Genomic DNA, 23407 nt, shown 5'->3' with positions numbered 1-23407 from the left:
AGGGACACAAAATAACCAACAGCCTTGGAGGGAGTTTGAATGGAAAGTAAAAATGCGATTCTTCTATACACCCTCTATCACTTCAAAATATAAAAATACATCAAATCTATGTTGGCGTAACTGTGGGGGGGTCGGAGACTTTACGCATATTTTCTGGAATTGCCCTGTAATATTAAATTTTTGGAGAAGTATCCAGAGAGAAATAAAATTAATTACTGGCTGGGAGTTGCGGTTGGACCCAAAGGCTTACGTAATAGGAATTTTGCCAGAAGAATTACTATCTGGTCAACAGAAATATATACTAAGGGTAATGCTTCTGGTAGCAAAGAAAATGATCACAGTGTCCTGGCTGAAACCACAACCTCCTGACATAAAACAATGGAGAGACAAATTAAAGCAAATGTACATTATGGAAAAAAAACACTGCAAGACTTCAACTGAAACTTGACCAATTCGAGAAAAGATGGAAGCCTATCACACAAATTTTACTTGATTTCTAAACACCTCCCCCAATTTTTTATTATGGTTTTTTTTTGTTTTGTTTTTTTGGGGTGTATATATATTTTTTTTTTTTTATATATATATATATATATTTATTTTTGTATGGATGTATTGTATGAACATTTATTCTTCTTTTCTATTAATAGTATTTTTTCTTCTTTGTTGTTCCTTCTGTTATTTATGAGTGTGTCAAGTGTATATATTTTGTGTTGATGTTAAGATGGTGGAATCAAACCTCTGTCAAAATTGGTGTGAGAAATAAAGTTTAAAAAAAAAAAAAAAAAATTACTCAATTACAGTTTAATTCCATCCCTGTACCCAATACGGATTTAAGATGCATGATAATTATTGGCCCTATAACATTTACATATGAAGTCAGTTATCAGCCCAATAGAAAAAAACAATAATTAGTCACTTGGAGCCTTGCTATAATATTCAAATCAACAGACACTATGGCTTTGGATTTTAAACAATTATGTTCCTCATTATAATACTTAGATTTTCTCAAGTAAAATGAAGTAGAACAACTTGGTCAAGGTGCCTAACTCCCTCTCCTTAAAGTCCATGATTTATAGGAGAGCTTGCACATTACCATTAGCGCAGCCAGTTGGAATGGTTTTGTTTACTGCATTGTTGCAATTGTTGAGAACAGTGTGTATTATATAGAAGCTTCCAATTTTAAAAAACTTTTTTCATTAGAAAAAAATGTATACCTGGCATAGATTTATAAATATTTTTGTATAAAACACTTAAAGTAACTATTGATTGATTGATTAATTTATTGATTAAGTCACGCTCTAGTCCCTCCAAAACTTTCCAGGGACATATTTACGGGAGCCTTATACTGTTATGAACATTCTTAACCAAAAATATTACACACATTAAATTTTTTTTTAAAAAAGATATTATTTGTGTTTTATTTTTTTTCCAAATCAAGCATTTAGTTTAAAAAAAGGGATTGATATTGGTCTTTGGAGGCAGGATTTTATCGATTATAAGCATCAATAGGAAAAAACTGTAACTGTGCATCCTTGATTATTAGTATTGATGCTTCTGAACTAGTTGTCACAATATGTTAACCCATTGTGTAACATTGACAATAAAGTTACCGTATTTTCCGCACTATAAGGCGCACCTAAAAGCCTTTATTTTTTTCAAAAGCTGACAATGCGCCTTATAATACAGTGCGCCTTATTTATGGAACAAAATTAATTCGCAAAGTCTTGCAACTAACTTGCAGCCGCCGACTAGATTTTCCCCCGAACGCCAAGTAGTCCGCGGTGTATGCTGGGATTTATTTACCGGCGTTTCATTGGCTAACCAATGTGTCAATCATCATTTGAATGGATCACTATTGGCTAAAGTTATTCGGAGGTCAAGGGGAGGATCCTTTTTATCATTTACAGGCTGGCATTGGCTTGAACGGCAAAACAAAGCCTGCAATTGTCCGAAAAAGATGAATGCGTATAGCACGTGGCTGACGGCATACAGAAAGCATTTTTTACTATTTTGTATTTGTAAATATTTTATTTTCCTGGATTTACTAAACTCACGGATATAAGAGGACCACGGCTGCACATTATTATGAACACAACGACTTCGGTGAGCTACTCTGGCTATATATATTATCCCTGTATCTCGTTTCAGACTGAACTCTAAGCGGTGCAGATAATGAATGGAGTGTCTATTTTTAAATTAAACTCAATTCCAAGTGTTTATTGTCATATATACAGTAAAGTTGCGAGCGAAAAAGAAAATAGAAACTAAGGAATGGTTGGCATTTCTTGAATCTCAAGACTTTAACCTTCCGAATGATGGAACGATGCATTTGAGTGACATCGTACGGACACCGCATCCGCACGTGTTCTCGGCACGTCTTTGCAAGCTTTCGGAATGTTAAGGGGGTAATAAATTTGACTGAACCATCTGACTGTTTTGTCGACGTTCCCATTGTAGCGTTATAATCCGGTGCGTCTTATGTATGTCAAAAATAGGATCAAAAACTATTTTTTCGGGGTGCGCCCTATAACCCGGTGCGCCTTATAGTGCGGAAAATACGATATATTCTATTCTATTCTAGTAATTTTTACTCATTATTCTTCGATACAAAACTTTCCATTAAAAGATGGCCCAATGCAGCTAAAAGGTCATGCCTATATCTCTTGCAAACCAACAAACAGCTACTGTATGTAAAACATTGAAATGACACTCGCGGACAGTGCCCCAGGATGACTGATTCACTCTGAGATTGTATATTGCGTGATTCATGTTTTGTGCAATCACGTCATGAGCATTAGGTCAAAGACAACTCTCCATACATCCATACACTATCTGCACCTATTATCTTCACTAGGGTTAGGGGAGTGCTGAGCCCATCCCAGCTATCTTCAGCAGACACACTGAACTGGTTGCCAGCCAGTTGTACGCCACACATAGACATACAACCATTCACACTCTCACTCATACCTAGGGACTGTTTAAACCACCAATCATGTCTTTGGGATTTAGAAGGAAACCAGAGTGCCCGCATGAAATTCATGCAGGCACGGGAAGAACATGCAAACTCTGCATGGGAAGGCTGGTAGCTTGACTCGAACCCTGGACCTATGCACCGAGGGGTTTATGTGCTACAACTCAGTCCAAAGACAACTGTTGATAATAAAATAAAAATATACCTCCAAATGAGTATGTTATCATGCTGGCACCCTTACTCCAGATGAAATGGTGCCACAGATGAACTCATAGTAATTTTCAGTAGGGTCAAAAAATAGCCAGCCTGATACAAACGTAACACAAACCACTAACTGACGCATCTGACGCATGAGGCTGGATAAGTTAAACGTTTGATTACTTAACAAAGGTTATTGAAGCACAGATGCAACTGGTCTATAAGAGAATGTAAAGTGATATCCACAAACATCAAAGTGCAGATATAAGTTTTATTGTGATCATCATAGTAGTCCGAAGTCTTCAAACATTTTAGGGAAGTCATATAACCATTGCATTTGGCTCATAATTCTACAAATGTTCTGATTATCTCATATGTTTCTCTTTTCCTTAAAATGTAATAGGCAGTGGTTCTCGACTGATCTGACATGAGGACCCACCATTCCACACGAATGACAAGCTGTGACAGAAACAAAACAAAACAAATCAAACTCAAACTTATAGAATGAAAGGGTAACATAGTTTAAAGCAAAGCGCAAAACATATTCACCATCCCCCCTGCCCCCCCCCAAAAAAAACAAGATGACCAAGAAAAAACAACAACTTCAAGTATCGTTTATACTCGCATATTAGCCTACATCGCATCACTTGCTAAAACTGCTTTAAAATAGCCAGATACTAAATGAAGTTCTGACATAAAATATACCAAAAATTGCTAACCTAAAAAAAAACGATAAATACATAATCGGGTAAACAGTAAGGAACAACATACTGGTAAAAAAAATAAAAAAAAATTATACAATTTTTAAACCATTTACTTCAAGCAGTGCTTCAATGGCAGACTCTTGTAAAATATTTTCTTAGTTCACAATGATTTCCTTCCTTGACCGGATGAGCACCTTTCCATCCCCTTATCACTAACTTACTTGTGCCCCATTATTATAGACGGTAACAAACACAATAACTATAAAATGAGACGTGGGATGGTGTTAACTGACTGTAGGAAAAAATGAGCATGGGATTATCGTCATCTACTGTGTAATTAAACCTCTACTTTTTCATTCGCGTTAGCATAATTTTAGCGGGGGAAATGCCTGTGACCACTGAAAGTAGGTCCGCCACAGACTTTTGGGTCCCTACCCACCAGTGGAGAAGAACCTTTATTAGGCACTAGCAAATTGGAAATGTGCATCAAATTGATAGGCCTTCGCACTATTCAATAACAAAGAAGTAGTTCGCCACTTTAAACATGTCAATGCCCCTTTGTAATTAATTTGGGGTAAGTAAGAAAACTAACTGGGGTAAAGGGCATTTTGGAAATATGTGACCCACTTGAGTTGGCCTTATTTGTTGTATGATGTTTCTGTAGTCAGCTGCCCACCACGATCATGTTTCCCTCGTTTGGGTGCAAATCTACTTCCCAAGAGGTGGAATAAACATTTTCTGCCCAACGCGCACACCCGTACAAAATGTCAACAAACACAACGTGCTTTTACCTTCAAGTGCGGGGACTCGCTGCTTTTCAATGAAATAATTTCAAGCACGTCAGCTCGAAGGTCGACCAAAAACTTCACTCCACCTTCCACTCTGCTTATGTGGTTAAGCAACTGTTTATAGCGAGGAGTCAAACTATATCGAAGTCTGTCCTCAACCTGCAAAATGGTCGCCATGTCCCTGAATTGTGTGTGCATGAGCTTCCCAGCCAACTCCGAAACACTTATATGATCCACTCCAAAATCACGCGAAAGCTTTGCCAAGAAAGACAGTTTCTCTTCTTTGTCGAGATTCCCGTAAAAATGGATGAACTCCTGACTGTTGGCTTCGGGGGGTGGGGGGGATTTCTCTCTGGTTTCGTATGCGGGTAAAGGAGACACGACTCTCGCCAGTATTTCCTCCATATCGCCAAATGCTCCACTGATTGACGAAGACAACCGAAGGCAAATACCGAAGTAAGGTGACCTTAAAGCGGCTTTTGATGCACTCCGGGGTCGCCAGCACTTTGGAATGACACGGAGTGCACACACAGCTGGTTGGGATAGCATTGCTGGAAGAGATCAAAGCTTGTTTTGGCTCTCAACCGTTACACTAGAATGTAACTCTTTCCGGGTTTCTTAAAAAGACAGTACTTTTTTTTTTCAAACGATTACGGTATTTAAAATTGAACATTGCAAATAAAACATAATTCGCACGAAATAGTCCAATAACAATACAAAGTTACCAATATTCAAGAACAAATAAGGTGGTTTAAAAATACAGAGAAAAAGTAAATGAATAAAGTAAAAATAAAAAAGACATTTTTACTTCAATACAAGGGGGAGATTCTTAAATATACTACTGTATTCTGGGTGTCTTTTTGACATTAAGTCAAGTCATTTTTATTAGGAGTGTTCATTAAACTCAAAATCAACCAAAAACGAAATTCTCTGACAAAAAAAGGTTTATATTTTTATTTTCTTATTTTTGTGGATGAAAATGTTGCCGTACATAAATAAGATGCACAGTATGTCATTTTCGCCGTTGTTATCCTGTAAAATGAGTCCAAATGTATTACAATGTTTGAAGAAGTTGGTTGGAAAAGAAGAGATGACAGGAGTGAGCCAAAGCGGAACATTCTGCCAAAACTCTTGTATAATTACACATGAGAATAACATTTATGGTCAGTGCAAAAAGGAAACTGAAACTTCTATCTTTCAGTGGGAGTAGAGTGCCAGAGTGTCAAATTCTAGTGAGTGTTTAGTAGTTTTGTTTCCAACTTATCCTATTTTTTAGGGAATGCTTCCAGAGCTTCTTACAGCACCCGTGCTCCCTACACCATTCTTTTTCATTAGCGAACATTGCACTATTATCTATACTCAAGCCAGTCCCTAAGCACTAGATTTTTCCTGCCTTCTTATCCTAATATCCTGATATTTAATGTCTTTATTACATGAACACCCGAGAGTGTCATGTCTAATCTTGTTGCCTTTAAAATGTCACAGATGCAAAAGACTGATGTCATCACCACTAAGTTTATTTTTCATCAAACATATGAAAGCCCAAGATGATCAGAGGCATATTGTGAAAGGTGATCCTCTAAACTTTAAAACAAAATAGTTTCCCACCAGTGATTTAGGATCCAGTTTCAGTATTGTCATAAAAACACTGCTGCCCATCATTGCCAAGGTCTCTGAAGATCAGGATGACACTGTACACCAAAAAACAACACTGACCAGATGATGAAGTTGCTGAATCTGAGTCAGATCAAGAGGCTTGTCCTCATAGTGGTAACCATCGAACCAGTACAATATATTAAATGTGGGGGAGTAAACCCTTACCCAAAGAAGTGGCCTGGAGAGGGATGGACTGTCTTTGGCCAAAACACACCACAGTAAGTGGTGATCTACCCCCCTGGTCTTTAAGGGATCTGTAAACCGTGAAGTGGTCTTCAGAAATGGACGAGGGCATAGTTTTGGCATGGACGGAGGAGAGGTGTTCCCATGAAAATGAACGAGCATTGTTTTGTCCCCACCATTATCATGTGATATCTAAAAAAATGTGCCATGTCCCTAGCAATGCCAAGACCAAACCTACACCCTTGGAAATTACTACATTAGAATTATTTGAACTGCTGTAGCTGGTGTTTTTAATGTGTAAGATTATATCAAGTAAATTTTAACTGAATGTAAGTCGCGGGGGAAGCAGAGCATTGCGTATTTTATGATGTGATACTCAAAATTTTGAAACAGTGATTTAGGATCTAGTATTACTATTGTAGCTCCCTTTTGCCCATCAATGCTGAGGTTTGGCTCATTTCTGAAGAGCGGAATGATGCTGTACATTGAACAACAAAAAAGACCAGGTGATGTAGGTGCTGTATCTGAGTCTGTAAAGAGGTGTTTCCTGCTACTGATAGGGATGCGCTTCGGCAGGCTGTACTTGCCAAGACACACCACAGGAAGTGGTGCCCCGATAACCCTGGTGGTTCAGGGATTCGTGATCTGTACACAAGATTGAAATATCTCATTATTATCTCATTAGCTGCAACCGCTTATCCTCAGTAGGGTCGCGGGGGTGCTGGAGCCCATCCCAGCAATCATCGGGCAGTGGGCAGGGGACACCCTGAACTGGTTGCCAGCCAATCGCAGGGCACACGGAGACAGACAACTCATTTGCTTATTCACACCTAGGGACAATTTGGACCGGCCAATTCACCTGAAATGCATGTTTTTGGAATGTGGGAGGAAACCGGAGTGCCCGGAGGAAACCCACGCAAGCACGGGGAGAACATACAAACTCCGCACAGGAAGTCTGGAGCTGGATTTGAACCCACGCAGGAGGTTCCCAAGACATGAACTGTGCCGCACATGCGCTAACCACTGCGCCGCCGTGCTGCCAAGATTGAAATATAATATCTGGAATTCTAACACGAAGTCATTTTGGTTAGCATTAACATATAGTACCTGTCAACGTATACATTTTCCATGTATTTTATACATATTTGATCATTACAAATAATGTACGCTGTATAAGTTTTTGTAAAGGAATTTTTCTTGAAAAAAATTACGTTTACAGATCCCATAACCAACTTGGTTTTAGGGACAATACTTCCTGTGGGATGAGAGAAACATCTCTTTGATGTTTCTGATAATGATTCAGACTTTAAAGGAGATGAAATACATTGTAAATTTCGTGTTTGTATTGTGTTCAAAGTTGTCGATTGTAGTGTGTCCCGACGGATCACCACCTTATCGTGGTGGGGCACTTTGTGCGTCTCCATGACCCCTAGAGCTATGTCGGCGGGAGTCTCGTACTCCTGGCAGGGTTACCCAAGCCGAACAGGTCGAAGGGTAGAGTCCAGACTAAGAGTGATCCCAAAAGCTGATGGCGGCACGCTTTGACGCGGTTTCCCACAGACCTGGATTCCGGCAGCCGCCTGCAGTTGTAGGAAGATGCCGGTCGTCTAGGGTCTCCCTTGCCACTGGAACCATCTTCTTTACAATCAAGATAGTGGCGTTGGGGAAAGCGCACCCTTTACGCCACTTTAAAAACCATCATTGCGCAGGTATCCTCTTTTACCTGAGTCTCCGACCACAAAAGTCTGGCGGCGATGGAGTATCCAGTGACGGGAGCAGGTTTGAATGAGCTGGAAGCTCTTAGCTGGAACTCTGCACGTCAGCGGCACAGGGCAAGGGTCGTTAGCAGCTGGGATTGAGTGGCAGCTGTTTCCGGCAGACCCCTGTGCGTCTGAGCAGCACTATTTAGTGGCCGCACTGCTCACCCCAATTGGGGAAAGGCCTAGAAAAGGTGGCCTAAAGATTGCCCACTCAGCACAGTACCCGGACAGGAAACCGCGCCTGTCGGGACATTCCACTATGCGGTCGAAAAACAATAGCATTTAGAATTGCAGCATGGAACATATGGACACCAGTTTGGACAGACCACAGCGCAGAACAGCACTCATTGCCAATGAGCTGAAGCGATATAATGTGGATGTGGCAGCGCTCAGCGAGACCAGACTCCTTGAGGAAGGCTCACTCAATGAAGAGGGGGAGGGTTATACATTCTTTTGGAAGGGATACCCCATGGGCGGACACCATCTTCACGGAGTTGGTTTTGCAATTAAGAACACCCTACTGCTGAAGCTCACAGAGTCACCAGTGGGTGTCAGTGAAAGACTAATGACTCTTCGCATCCCACTTACAAAATGCAGACATGTTACATTAGTTAGTGCCTATGCACCAACACTGCCATCGAATGATGAAGAGAAGGATCGCTTCTACCAGGCACTCGATGACATCCTCAGTCACATCCCGAGGAATGACAAAATCATGCTGCCTGGTGATTTCAATGCAAGAGTCGGAAAGAACTTGCAAAACTGGAATGGTGTGATTGGTGCCCATGGCATTGGAAAAGTTAATTCCAATGGCATGAGACTTCTTAGTCTGTGCGCGGAACATAACCTTACCATCACAAACACCATCTTCCAACAAAAGAATAAATATAAGGCATCCTGGATGCATCCCAGGTCCAAACACTGGCACCTTATCGACTACGCGATCGTGAGGAGGGCTGACCTGAAGGACGTGCTCATTACAAGAGCTATGCGTGGGGCAGACTGTTGGACCGACCACCGCATGATTCTGACAAAGGTCAGAATGCATGTCCGGCCCCTAGCACGTCAGGGTGGTTCAAAGAGGAAGACACTCAACTGTGCCAAACTCTCCAGTAGCGACACCCTTGACAACTTCCGTTGCTCTCTAGCTGAGAGGCTGGCAAACATTGAGCAGCTGGTCATGTCAGAGGCTGGGATGGATGAGAAGTGGACCTATATATCTACCACCCTCTTTGACACTGCAGCCCAAACCGTTGGTTTTAAAACTAAAAAACACCAGGACTGGTTTGACCAGAATGCCGGAGAGATCTCAACCCTCCTGGACAGAATGCACAAGGCGCACAGAGCCACCCTGAACAACCCACAATCTCAATTCCATAAAAAGCTATGGCAAGCCCTTCGTTCCGAGGCCCAGAGAACTCTCAGAAAACTGCAAGATGAGTGGTGGATCTCAAAAGCCAATGAAATCCAGTCTCACGCTGATAGAAGCGATATGCACAGTTTCTATGATGCAGTAAAAAACATCTATGGCCCCAGAAACTGCTCCCTGGCACCTGTTAGATCTGCTGATGGAACATCTCTAATCAAGGATCAGGCTATGATAGTGGAGCGGTGGGCTGAGCATTTCAACACCCTGCTCAACCAGCCCACCCCAGTGGACCCAACTGTCCTTTCAGAGCTCCCTGAACATCCTACATTGCCAGACCTCGACCTCCCGCCAACTTTCAATGAAATCCTGCATGCAGTCAAAACCCTGAAAAACAATAAATCCCCTGGACCTGACAACATCCCAGCTGAACTTCTCAAGGTAGGAGGCTACCTCTTTACACGGACACTGTTTCAATACATTTCAGAGGTGTGGAGACGAGAGTGTGTCCCGCAACTGTGGAAAGATGCGAACATTGTGACCATCTTCAAGAATAAAGGAGATAAATCCATCTGCTCCAACAGTAGGGGTATCTCTTTGTTGGCCACTGCTGGAAAGGTCCTTGCCAAGGTCATGCTCCGCAGACTCATCTCCAAAATATCGGAACGCGTCATCCCAGAGTCACAGTGTGGTTTTCGAAAGGACAGGGGAACAGTCGACATGATCTTTGTGACACGTCAGCTCCAAGAGAAATGCCGGGAGCAGCACAAGGACTTGTTCATCGCCTTTGTCGATCTCTCAAAGGCATTTGACACAGTGAACAGGGACCTACTGTGGCAAATCCTGAAGAGATTTGGGTGTCCACCCAAGTTTCTCACCATTCTTGCACAGTTCCATTCAGGGATGACAGCCAGAGTGGTAGTTGGAAGACACAGCTCAGAGCCCTTTGGCGTCGAAACTGGAGTGAGGCAAGGCTGTGTGCTGGCTCCAGTTCTCTTCAACATCTTCCTCGTCTGTGTTACAACACTGCTACGTAGAAGGATGGAGAAGCAGGTTGGAGTTACCATCAACTTCAGGGTTGATGGTAACCTGTTTAACATCAGGAGGCTACAGGCAACTACCAAACTGACTTCAGAGACCATCATTGAGCTACAGTATGCTGATGACTGTGCCCTGGTTGCCCATACACCGGAGGCTCTGCAAAACATTATCTCGGCAGCTGTAACTGCATACACCAGAATGGGACTGACGATCAACACCCAGAAGACAGAGGTACTCTGTCAGTCCAGTGCTGACCTCTTACCAAATCCAATAATCCTCACTGCAGCAGGGCAACACCTGCTCATGGTGCCCACCTTCAAATATCTGGGGAGCATAGTGTCTGACACCTGCTCATTGGATGATGAGATCCAGAGCCGTCTCAAGCAAGCATCAGCATCTTTCGGTCGACTAAGGAGAAGGGTCTTTCAAAACAACAACCTTAGACTCCACACCAAAATGCTGGTCTACAGAGCTGTATGCATCACTACATTACTGTATGGATGTGAGGCATGGACTATCTACCATCTGAAGAGCCTCAAGACCTTCCATGTAAGATGTCTTCAGAAGATCCTTGGCATCACATGGAGGGATAGAGTGCCGCACACAGAGGTGTTGGAGAGGGCAGGCAGCTGCAGCATGGAGCAGGACAAGGAACGCAACCTCCACGTGGTGTCCTGTGGACGGCCTCATGGCCGACGAATGCGTCTCCCACCCGCTACACGAACGCTTCGGTACAAGTTACCCAAAGCTGACCTCATCCGCTTTCGGAGCGGCCAATTCGCGGAACTCGTAACACAACCGAAGCGTTCCATGTCGTTCCTAAAGATCATCTTTAGACGACTTGAAGCGATCTAACAACAACAACAACAACAACAGCTGCAGCATGGAATCCATTATGGCCCAACGCCAACTTAGGTGTCTGGGGCATGTTGTTCGAATGCCCAGCCACAGACTGCCACGCCGTATCCTCTATGGTCAGTTACATCTAGGCCAACGCAGTGCTGGTGGGCAGAAGAAGCGGTTCAAAGACCAAATGAAGAACATCCTGAAGAGATGTCGGATAAACCCCTCCTCACTGGAGGAACTTGCTTCCTGCCGAGACCTCTGGCGCTCCCACTGCTCACAGGGAGTAGATTACATGGAGGGACAGCGCATGCAACACCGTGCAGCAAAGCATGCAAAGAGACATGCTTGCAGGGCCACCCCTGCTCCCCCCATCACCCCCTTCACATGCTCTGTCTGTAACCGCATCTGTGGATCCAGGATCGGACTCTTCAAGCATCAGCAGACTCACAATTAAAAGAAGATGGTCATCATCGAATCGATGGACAACCCCAAGCAAGCGATTGTAGTGTATTCAACGTTTAGTCAGAATTCCGGTTTGCAATTTCAGGAAATGATCAAACGATGTCGAAACATGTGAAGTGAATATTGTGTCTTAAGTCAATCACAGATATGTTATCTGACGGATATTGCTGTAATGTGAGGTTGGGGACAGGGGCTGTGTGTTAAAGTCAATCATTATTAAGACTATTTCGTGGCCATATTTACCCAAATAAAATACATTATATGTATTTTATTTGAAACTCCTTATGTCGCGGGTCCATTGCTCCTCCACGTCAGCCTCGTTTCAGTTCTCGGTAGTTATATAATTCTGTTAGGGACGTTTGAAGCTTTCAGACTCAAAAAATAATCAAAGAAGGCGAAACGACCTGTATTTTATCACCCGTGATAGTAGGAGCAAGTACTCACACGAGGCTCTCAACATGGTTCCCAGAGGAAAAAGAGGCCGCCCCCAGGGGGGCGTGGTTTATTTCACGTCAGTGAAAACATTAAACATGACTTCAAAATAAGAGAATACAAGATTGACAAACGTACAAGAGATATAATTACACTCATTGTTGAAACGTTACTTTATGTGTGTGTGTGTATGAGAAACATTGTTTTTATATTTATATTTTGACATTGGCCATAAAAACAAGCTAATTACCTTGAGACAGAAATTCAAGAGATTTACATTGAAAACCTGACACTGTGGCTGTATGTTCACATCAAAGGTCGCCGTGGCCACTCCACCACAAGGGGTCCGCCCCTCCCGGTAGACCAGAACCCAGAGCTAGTACACGTCTCACCTTGCAAGGGCGGTTGGCCAGCAACAAGGGAAAAGGGCATATCCTAATGAGAATTGGATCAAAATCCTGGCCGGTCCTGACCAAGTCTCAGCTCAACAAGCAGCCAGGGAACCTTGCCAAGTCAACAGCCAAGCTTGATCAAGGTAGCAGCCAAACCGGTGGGACAAAGCCAGCGACCTCAGAGAAGTCTCAAGCCACCAGCAGTCAACCTCTCCTTCAACACTCTGCACCTATGGCTCTTGTCCCAACCAACTCTCGAGCCTACCAGGATTTCTCATCGCTCTACAGCCGAGGAATAAAGACTGGGCCATCCTCTTCATCGACGCAGAACTTCGCATAACATCTCGTTGTTGCTAGGTATTGGTATGTGTGTGACGTTAAAGGGGGAACTCCATCAAAATACAATAATAATACAGTAATAGTAAAGCCAACGTTCTATCCAAATGGTGCCGTTTTGTTTTATTTTATTATTTTTGTTTGGTGTTCTATTCAAGCTTTTTCAGTAGATCAGTTGATACTCGAGTAAAAGAAAATACAGTGGATTGTGAAACTATTTGGCCCCCTTGAACTTTGTGACCTTTTCTTGTGAAGAACCAACGAAATGTGGGACACAATCATGAGGTGGAATAAATTTTTTGGGATATTTTAAACTATTTTTACAAATAAAAAACGAAAAAGTGGGTGTTCAAAATTATTCAGCCCCATTGAGGTAATACTCTGAAGCGCCACCTTTTGCTGAGATTACAGCTGCAAATCGCTTGGGGTATGTCTCTATCAGTTTTGCAAATCGAGAAACTGATATTTTTGCCCATTCCTCCTTGCAAAACCGCTCGAGCTCAGTGAGGTTGGATGGAAAGCATTTGTGAACATCAGTTTTCAGTTTTTTCCACAGATTCTCAATTCGATTGAGGTCTGGACTTTGACATGGCCATTCTAACGCCTTGATATGTTTTTTGGTGAACCATTCTATTGTAGATTTTGCTTTATGTTTTGGATCATTGTCTTGTTGGAAGACAAATCTCCATCCCAGTCTCAGGTCTTTTGCGGACTCCATCAGGTTTTCTTTCAGAATTATCTTTTATTTAGCTCCATCCATCTTGCTATCAATTTTAACCATCTTCCCTGTCCCTGCTGAAGAAACGCATACCCAAACCATGATGCTGCCACCACCATGTTTGACTGTGGGGATTGTGTGTTGAGGGTGATGAGCTGTGCTGCTTTTACGCCAAATATAACGTCTTGCATTGTTTTGTTCTCATCTGACCAAAGCACCTTCTTCCACATTTTTGGTGTGTCTCCCAGGTGGCTTGTGGCAATTGTGGAAATTGGAGGTCCGATAATCGAGAGAAAGTCTTCTCATAAGTGGATAAAAGAAATAGACAGGAGCCCGCTTCGTTATGGAGGGAGATGTCACTTTATTGATGCGTCAATAAAGATCTCACAGAGCTAGGAACATGACAATGTATTTAAAGCTGGTAGTGACGATTAGGCTTCGATTGAGTACACCCCAAAAGGCGGTCCTGTATCACGTATCAAGTACAGAGCGTCCCGTCCCTTGCACGCTATCTTCAAGGAAACTTAATGTCTGCCAAGAGTATCTTCAAGGATGTCTACCCGACCTTTTCCCACAAACGTAAGCAAGTCTTTCTAAATTTCTACATGTATGCAAATCCATTCTACATTTGCAAGTGTATTTGCCACAACATATCCCCCCTTTTTTTTTTTTTTTTTTTTCTTCTGTTACCTTATCCCCCCTTTTGGGAGTTTATACTCCCATTTTGAATGGAAATTAAAATTGAAAATCAATACAGAGTAGTGGCAAAGTATTACAAATCATAGATATCAATACACGGACAGAGTTTACGCGAATCGAAAATAAAATAAAATTCTGGCGGTCAGCCTGCTGTGATCATTCTAACTTTCATTGTTCATGTTTCATTTACAAAAACCCCCAACACTCCAAACATCTGACCCATGCACTAACCCCCCCTTCATTTATCTTTATCCGTACACACTGGATTATACACGCGGACCGTCGACGGTTGATCGGTACGTGATAAAGGTAAATGAATAAATGAACTGATAAGTGAGTGATAACAAATTTCGGTAACAGTCGTCGATACATTCCAAGATGAGTGCATGACTGGATAGTGATATCCACATTGGCCTTTGGCCTGACCCCCGTGAACAATTTGAAGACCATGCATTGTCGTATTCGTCAACGGGTGTCGTGAAGTCAGATGTTGGAGTGAGTGTTCATCCCAGCAGGCATCACGCTCAGTTTCCATGCAGCCAAAAACCCGGAAGCGACGATGCATCCTGACCATCCCAGACAGCAGCTTGCTCCCCGGCAGTGTGACATACCAACAAAAGAATCACAATCAGAAACCAATATATTTGTTGCTGTTATTCCTAGTGCTATATAGTGTGTTACGTGTTTAACAGTAGTGCTAATTGATATTGTTATTAGTCCAGATCATCATATGTGTCTCTTTCCGCAGATGCTCCATTTCTTATTATAATGTAGACTGACTATCAACGTTGCCAGATAAAATTCAAGGCGTTGAATTTAGTTGAGTCATCTGTTCTTCCTCACTTAGGAATAGGCTTGGATATTTAATCACTAACTGTGCTCATTGAGCTTCTGCCACCCTAGTATTGCCACTACTGTCATTTGTTCTCCAAAAGTCTTAAGCATTCCTCTTTTAAGAATAGGTATGGCACAGAAACACAACAAACACATAATTATTACGACAGTTAGCACAATAATTTCCCCTTTCGCTAACAGACTACCCCAGTACCCAAATGTAGACGAGAACCAATCAAAAGAGATACTGTTCTTTTCAGTATCTACTGTCACTTCATTGCTCAACTCACGAATCTTTGACAGTGCTTTTGTGAAGCTTCCTGCTTCGGATGTATTTAAAGGTATATAAGTACAGCATTCCTCCTATATCATATGACACACGCCTCCTTTACTGGCTCTCCTACTGCACTGAAGGCCTCGTTAATGTAATTAATAAAACGTCGTTGGTTGTAATAAATCAATAAATGTAATTAATCCATTCTGCGTTCTTTTTCGGAGTTATCCAGATAAATATCGATTCTAATCCAGACTTAATTTCATTCCTAGCTTTAAATTCTTCTGGAATTCCTCTCGGTTGTCTGATGGTATCTAGATATACACGTCTACCCGGAATATATGTTCTCTTTACTGCGGCCAATTGTCAACAAAAATATTTCATTTAATTACTTTTTCCCCTTTTCATTTCTTCCTTTTGTCACTTGCATGTCCCCCTCTTCTCTTTTCCTCAACGCCTACTTTCTTTTCCCCTTTTTACCTTCTTTTACTAACTTTTATCTTTCTGTATTTGTAACTTCCTTACTTGCTCTGCCAACAATCCATTTTCTACATAACTTTCCCTTCTCCTACGCCCTCTAACACATGCTTTTTAGCCCACTAGTTTAATGGGAAATTGACATATAACCATCTCACTTATTTATTCATTTATTTATTTATTTATTTATTCCAAACCAATTCAATCTACTATCTTAGCTTCACCTACTTAATGTGAAAATGACGTGCATTGATCTACAATGATTCATCTTACTCATTTTTATTCGACTCAATGAATTTTTCCTCCATATTCAATGAAAAGAAAGTATTTACTCACGCTTTTCCACTATTTTCGTATAACAATGCTTCCATCTCAAATTACTCCATTCCAATTTACTCAATTGGATTTTTCCTCGTCTTCACATTCCTTAATTTTCCAATTTTGAACTGAAAACCGGAATAGGTTAACTTTTTTCTTTTTGTTATTATCCTATCCTTTCTTGGTGTTATTCTGGCATTTAACACAATCTAAAATCTAAAGCACCTAAAATAACCAAACATACTTTTCTAGACTTTTCACTTCTAAATCCATCGTTTTCCAACTGAAAAAACATTTATTTTTCTGGGAACTCCATAGGCTCTCGGACGTTATGTTGCACACCCTTAGCGTCAAAACGATTTCTAAAAAAACGAACGTTTTCGATTCCTAACGAGACGTGCTATCGGTTCTATCTAAAACAATACATTTTAAACCGTCTACCTTTTTTAAAAACGTTTTTCTCGTCTCTTTGAGCACTGTATTGTTCCCTTTTTCCTTTTCCTTCGATATTTTTCTGTTAATCCTTTCAGTTACGTGGGCCGATTAAACGCTGGACAACCATATAGACAAGAAAGATAAGAATACAGGAAAGAATACAAACACTCACAACATTGAACAAACATAAAACATAAAACAAGACAGATGGCCCACACAAATTTAAGTTAATTAGTCTAATTAAGTCAGTGCACACTGAGGCCATGCGCCTACACAACTACCGAGTTAGGGTTATGGTTCTCCTCTTCTACACAATTTCCCGAACTTTACGTACTGGCCGTGCACTCATTTTTGGCTGTCGGCGTTGTAACCCCACTCTTCAGTGCTGTCGCCGTGGGTGTAGGTTTTTCTGGACTTTGGCGTGTCGGTACCCTTCTCGCCTGTATCGTCACATTAAGGTTTAGCATATTATCCGTCACTTTAGTCTGTACTGTCGTTAACACATTTGGTTTCTGGTAGTCCATCGGCACTCCGACTGGTTGCACGTCTTTATATTTATTTTAAGTGAAAATCAAAATCCCCACTATAAGATGCCCTATCCATTTTGAGCATTCTATCCCAAAATTCTAACTAGAAGATAAACAATTTATATTTATTTTTATTTATTCCCCTCGAGGCAGATGACCAGGATAGATTGTTAAATTGTCAATTTAACCCAAGAAAAGACGTTTTTATTGTTATGATTCACTCTTTGTTTTGCCTTTTATAAAAATCATAACTTATATATGATCTCTTCAGTAAGTAAACTTGTTCAAAATAACAGTATTTTGCAAAGAAAGCAGGTAATTCACGCTCAAAGTGAATTATTTTGCCAAAAATGAAAAATACCATCCCAAAATGTTCTCAATGTGGGCGATTTGCTAATGGTGAATGGTTATCTTAATTGATTTTTGTTAATCAATTTGACAAACATTGCAAATTCTGTAATATTACAACATTTCTTCTGTGTAATATTTTTTCTATCCGTCCAAATTTCGTAATTTGAATCTCAAAAAACAGTTATATGGAGAGCTTATTCAGAAGACAATTTTTCATCAATTTCGGAAAAAACTAGGTTTTAACTTATTTTTACGGAATGTCTCAACTTCCCCCCTGAGTTAAAACCTAAGTTCACAATCTATGTCTCTCTTTCGTCTGACTCATCCCATAATACTCGGAATTTCAGTAATTCAAACTTGTCTTCTATCGCAATTGCACTATTCATACACGTCCTTCTACTCAATCAAGGAAGCAAGGTTTAGGGCGCTCTAAGGAGAGGGATGACTGAGTATGGGCGCCAAGAGTGGACTGAGAGTGTGATCGTGGCCACTGTGTTGTGCGGTGCAGAGACGATTCAGTTTTATTAAGACGACAGCAGTGTGCGTGTGTGTGTGTCGTCGTATCGATACTAATAACTAAATGGAGTGGAATGGAACTATGATGACTATAACATGAAACCAAACGAGACGTCACGCTCTATAGAGAATTTATCGACCTATTTCATCATCGCCTACAATCAGCTCAAAATTTTTTTCCAACATTCTGCTTCTTAAAAAGAACCTAAAAAGAAATCCGTCATTAAAAGCGCAATTAACCACCAGTCCATCGTCCCAAAAACAATGGTTCTAAGTCAAGGGTGGGCAAACTTTTGGCGTCACGAGCCTGGGGACACATCCAGTTTTCCTCATTTACAGTTATGATGTTATATTTCATTATATTTATTTCATGTTTATCTATTTTGTGTATATGTATGAACCCCTACTGAACACCAGCATACCTTCAGGGCAATTGCAGTTGATTCAACAAGGTTCGTTTGCTTTCGGAACGGACTAATCCCGTTTCAATCCAATTGATTCAAATTGATAATGTGTTTCGATTTACAATAGTTTCATCATTCCATATTTACTGCTAGAACCAATTAAACTTATAAGTAGAGGTACAACTGTGTCATTGTAGCTGTGCACGTATGTAGTATTTCTGTCATGTCTAGCATGGTCGCCGTGACGACCGTCTAATTTGCGTGTGTCCTTCTTAAGGGCTTGCCTGTTCTGAGTAAAAGCCTGTTTTATGAGTATTCCTAGTTTGAGTTCCTGTTTGCCTGTAAGCCAGTTGCTGTTTTGTTTATTCCCTAAGCGTTGGACAATTTTGCTGAATAAAGTAACTGGTCGTTAAGCGATTGAGTTCAGGTCCGGTCTGCACTTAACTCAACCATTCCTGCAGTAGTATCTTATAATATTTACAAAATAAGATTCTGTAATATTTTCGAAGTCTGTTGTAGTATTTTTGAAGGATTTTTTTTTTTTTTAGTAGCGCTAGTATTAATGCTGTTGTAGTTTTGTAGCAGTATTCTTGCAGAATTTCTGTAGTTGGTCTTTTTAGAATTATAGCCGTACCATATACTATGTCCCGTTTTCCAAGCTATATATTCCGTTTTCTAGTAATTTCATAGAATTTCTGTAGTAGGATTTACATTATCGTAATACTTTACCATCCCATTTCTTGTTCTCCTTTGGTTTACTGCACATGAATGGCTGGATTAAACCCTAGAGGTTTAATTCTGACCCAATTGTGGAAAAATGTATTTGATAATGTCACTTCCGGCGCCGTCACGAATGGCAGCCACTCCAGCAGCTCCCGTGTTATTTTCGCTACTTTTGTGATTTATTTATTTGTTCAACACTTGGATTACTTTCTATCCTATTGATATGGGTTTCATCTCGCAAAAATACGTACATTAAACCACACCACCTACATTGGACATTACCGAATCTTACTGCAATATGTATTCTGTGTAGCACTATTTAGTTACCCTATATAACATGCTAAAGTGGGCATTTGCACGTCACACTGGGTATTTGTATATTGTATTCTTTTGGCTTTATTATTGTATTGTTCTCAGCTCAGGGATGCTGCTGGAAATGTGAATTTCCCTCAGGGGATGAGTAAAGTATCTATCTATCTATCCATCTGATTAATTCGTTCACCCCTGTGCTCAGCATCTTTTTCTATAACAAAATCTTATGTATTGCGTGGTACGTATCTTCTTATTCTAAAGCAAAACAACATGTTATGTCTATGTTTACTTGCCTTCAATTAGATATTGATCCTTTTAATAATTTCCTTTTATTTTCATAGCTTATCTATAAAAATACTGTTATATGTTTTGCACAATGCTGACAACCTTTTTTTTTTTTTTTTTTTTTTTTGCACTACAATGACTATTTTTCACCAAATGCATATTTACACAAACCTCAACTGTATGTAACATTTTAAATGCACATTCTTGTGTAAATATTGTATTAATTATAACTATAACCTTATCTTTTCCGAACCTTTACCTAACTCTGAAGATGGAGTGTCATGCCAAATTTAATTGTCAGTTACAATATGTGAACCCGTTTTGTAACTATGTCCGTAAAGGTATATTCCATTCCATCATAAATGGTCTGGATTTATATAGTGCTTTTCAAGACCCTGGGGAACTCCAAAAACACCACCTAATGTGTTGTTTTTCATACTTTTGTCTCAAGTTTTTCATACCCAATTTTCAGCAAATTATCCTTATTTAAATAACTTATGTTGTATGTTTGTCTTAGTGTTTCTTTTCCCTTTACTTTCGGAATTAAAGCAAAACAATATACTAGGTTAACTTTTTTGTGTAATTCAGGGGCACTTAGAGTCTCGTTAAGTCTCATCGTGCTTACGTACTGAGATGTTTTAGTAAATTAGCCAGTTTATTCAATTTCTAAATTTTTCTCTAAATTTAAGTACTAGTAGACATTAATTATCTTAGTTTAATTAATTTCCATTCATTTCCCATGCAGTTATATTTCTAAATCACCAAAATCGTCTTGTATGGTTGTCTCTAAATCCACTAATCCGTTATTTTGAATTCCTTTAATCCTTTCCAGGATTGATCAATCTTTTTCTCATTGTCTTCTAAAACAAAAATGCTCTTTTCCATAGACATTGTTTCATTTTAACTTAACCAAACCATAAGTCAGCTATTGTTTCACATTTATTAATCATTTGTCGAACGTAACACTCATTCTAAAAAATTCAGTGTGGAACCAATTGTCCTAAAAAAACTGCTAACTCGAACTCAATGTCAAAAATTTCTAATTGTCTTTTCATCCCTCTGTAATCATAATCTCTTATTGTTGATTCGATATAAAGCAATACCTACTTGTCACTCATGAATTATCTTGTTGAATCGTATTTATTTTATATTACTATCTTAATCTTTTATTCCGCGCAACAATCTTCGTTTTTACGCAATTGTCTTAGTTCCCTTTGTTTTTCTTTTTCTTTTCTTTTTAAAAGAAATATTTCATTCAGTGACTGAAATAGCTTCAGCTACGTTATTAATGATTTCTAGTCTCGAATTTTCTTCCCTGTGATAATATGTCGTCATTTTCAAACTTCTTTTAATTTTTGATAATTCGAAATCATTCATACCACTAGTAATCTATTATTGAATATGAGAAAAACTAAGGAAACAATCTTTTTATGTATTACGCCTCTTTTGAATTTGTCCATTTATAACCAACGAAAAGATGGACACTGAAATTATGGACGGTTTCCAGTCGTCTTCTTTGTTTTACTCGCCCTTGCTTTATTAGGAGCATAACTACACGTCTTAAAAGTTCTTACCCTTTTTCCATTCGCATATTCAACGAGAGATGAGTAGTTTTGTTACTTAAACATTCTTTCTTTTTAAACTATTCTGTATAATTATCTTGTATACACTCAGTGTTTTCATTTCACCATGTACCTGTGTCCCAGATGCATCATTCATGCTGGGGACGCAAACTTTTCCCTTAAATTGTCATTATCATTTAATTCCTCTTTAACAAAGATTCAACGCATTACATCATCGTTACTTTGGTTCTGCTGTACGAGTTTTTATTCTTCTGCACGCCGATCTTAGCTAATGAGATCTCGTCGCTTCGAGATTACGTCATTGCTGTTGGTAATTGGTTAAGTCAGTCTTTTTCATTGGACAAAACTGCTTTTTTCTCAATTTATTGAAGAGAGCCAGCTCATAAATGCCCTTCTTGCACTTAACTTGGTATTTAGTTCTGTAGTTATTTATTTTTAATTGATGTAGTGTACTATGTCTCTGTTTCAAAGTACTATATTGAATCGTTAGTTTTGTGATACTGTTTAGTATACCTCTAGGGCACAGGTGTCAAAGAGGCTGCAGGTTGAAATATGAAACCCAGGTGCCTTGAACAAAGACACTGTTCTGTATTTCTTTCGCTTTCTCTCTCTCTTTTCCACCCCTTTTCTCCCACTCTGTCTCTGTCTCTTTCACTCTCTGTGTCTCTCTTTTTCTCTTTCTTTGTTATTTTGTCTCTTTCTCTCTCTCTCTCTTTTTAACTTCTTTTGCTCTAACTTCATTTTTTCCTTTCCTCTCTTTTCTCTTTCTTCCTACCCTTCACGCTTTCTTTTCTCTCCTTCTGTCTTTCTATTTCTCTCTGGATTTCTTTCTTTCTCTTCCTCCCTTTTTCTCTCAACCATTATCTCTCTTTCACTCACCTCGTCTCTCTTTTTCTCTCAGTCTTTTTACTTTATTTTGCTCTCTCTACATTTTTTCCTTTTCTCTCTTTCCTCTTTCTTCCTACCCTTCACGCTTTCTTTTCTCTCCTTCTGTCTTTCTATTTCTCTCTGGATTTCTTTCTTTCTCCCCCTTTCTTTTCCCCTCTCTCATGACTTTTTATCTCTTTTGTTTCTCATGCTCTCTCTCTTTTTCTTTTCCTTCCCTCTTTCTCTTTTATTTCTCTCTCAATTTCTTTCTCTTGAATCTACCAGTCAGGCCCCCGACAGAATGTTTGTTCTATCGTGTGGCCCCCGAGTTCAAATGACTTTGACACCCTTGCCCTAGGGGCATTTCTCTATTACCTTATTACTGTCGTAGTATTTTTACGGTACTTTCATTCAGCGATTTTAATTTTCACTGTGTGACGTTTTGAGTGTTGAGCGACTTAGAATTCGACTCTCTCTCTTTCGTCACTTATGAGTGCTGACGCTCATTTTGTCTGCCACTCTATTCCAAAACGAAAGTGTTAAAAATCCCTACAACTGAAGACACTTACGTATTTACTTTTAGCACAGGCGCTGGGCAATGGAGTAAAAGTGCGCATGTCCTGTTTATAGTTCCTAACACTTACCCAATCAAAACGTTTGAGTTTCTTTGCTACAGCTTCTGGATAAAACGTTCGTTCTCGGTTAAGGTTTTTTCCTGCGAGTTTTTATTAGAAATGTCTTGATAGTGAACCTAAATCGTTTAATTAGCTTTCTTATAAAGTATTTTTAGCAATTTACATCCAAAACAGGGACCGCTGGTGTGACTACGTGACTGTAAACTAGAGTAATAATTAGAAGAAAATAGTGCTTCTTTGGGCACTGTGACTCTCCTTATTTATCCTGTTCAGCACTTTTACTTCGGTTGCACTCCACAGTGCAAAGACATCTT

General features: G+C 39.9%; 1 protein-coding gene across 4 annotated transcripts in view; it reads right to left on the bottom strand.

The window, feature by feature from the left end:
- The window catches only part of mlycd (malonyl-CoA decarboxylase), a 44023-nt gene extending 38782 nt beyond the window's left edge, over positions 1-5241 (bottom strand). For all 4 annotated transcript variants that reach the window (XM_088341082.1, XM_088341081.1, XM_088341083.1 and 1 more), the window contains exon 1: positions 4665-5241. In XM_088341082.1, coding sequence (XP_088197208.1) covers positions 4665-5210 — 546 coding nt within the window. In that variant the 5' untranslated portion in view covers positions 5211-5241. The remainder of the gene's footprint in view (positions 1-4664) is intronic.
- Positions 5242-23407: the final 18166 nt, after the last annotated feature.

Source organism: Urocampus carinirostris, chromosome 7, assembly GCF_059441175.1.
Source record: "Urocampus carinirostris isolate Australia breed hairy pipefish chromosome 7, RoL_Ucar_1.0, whole genome shotgun sequence".
Classification (NCBI taxonomy): Eukaryota; Metazoa; Chordata; class Actinopteri; order Syngnathiformes; family Syngnathidae; genus Urocampus; species Urocampus carinirostris.
This window is presented reverse-complemented; position numbering and strand designations above follow the sequence as displayed.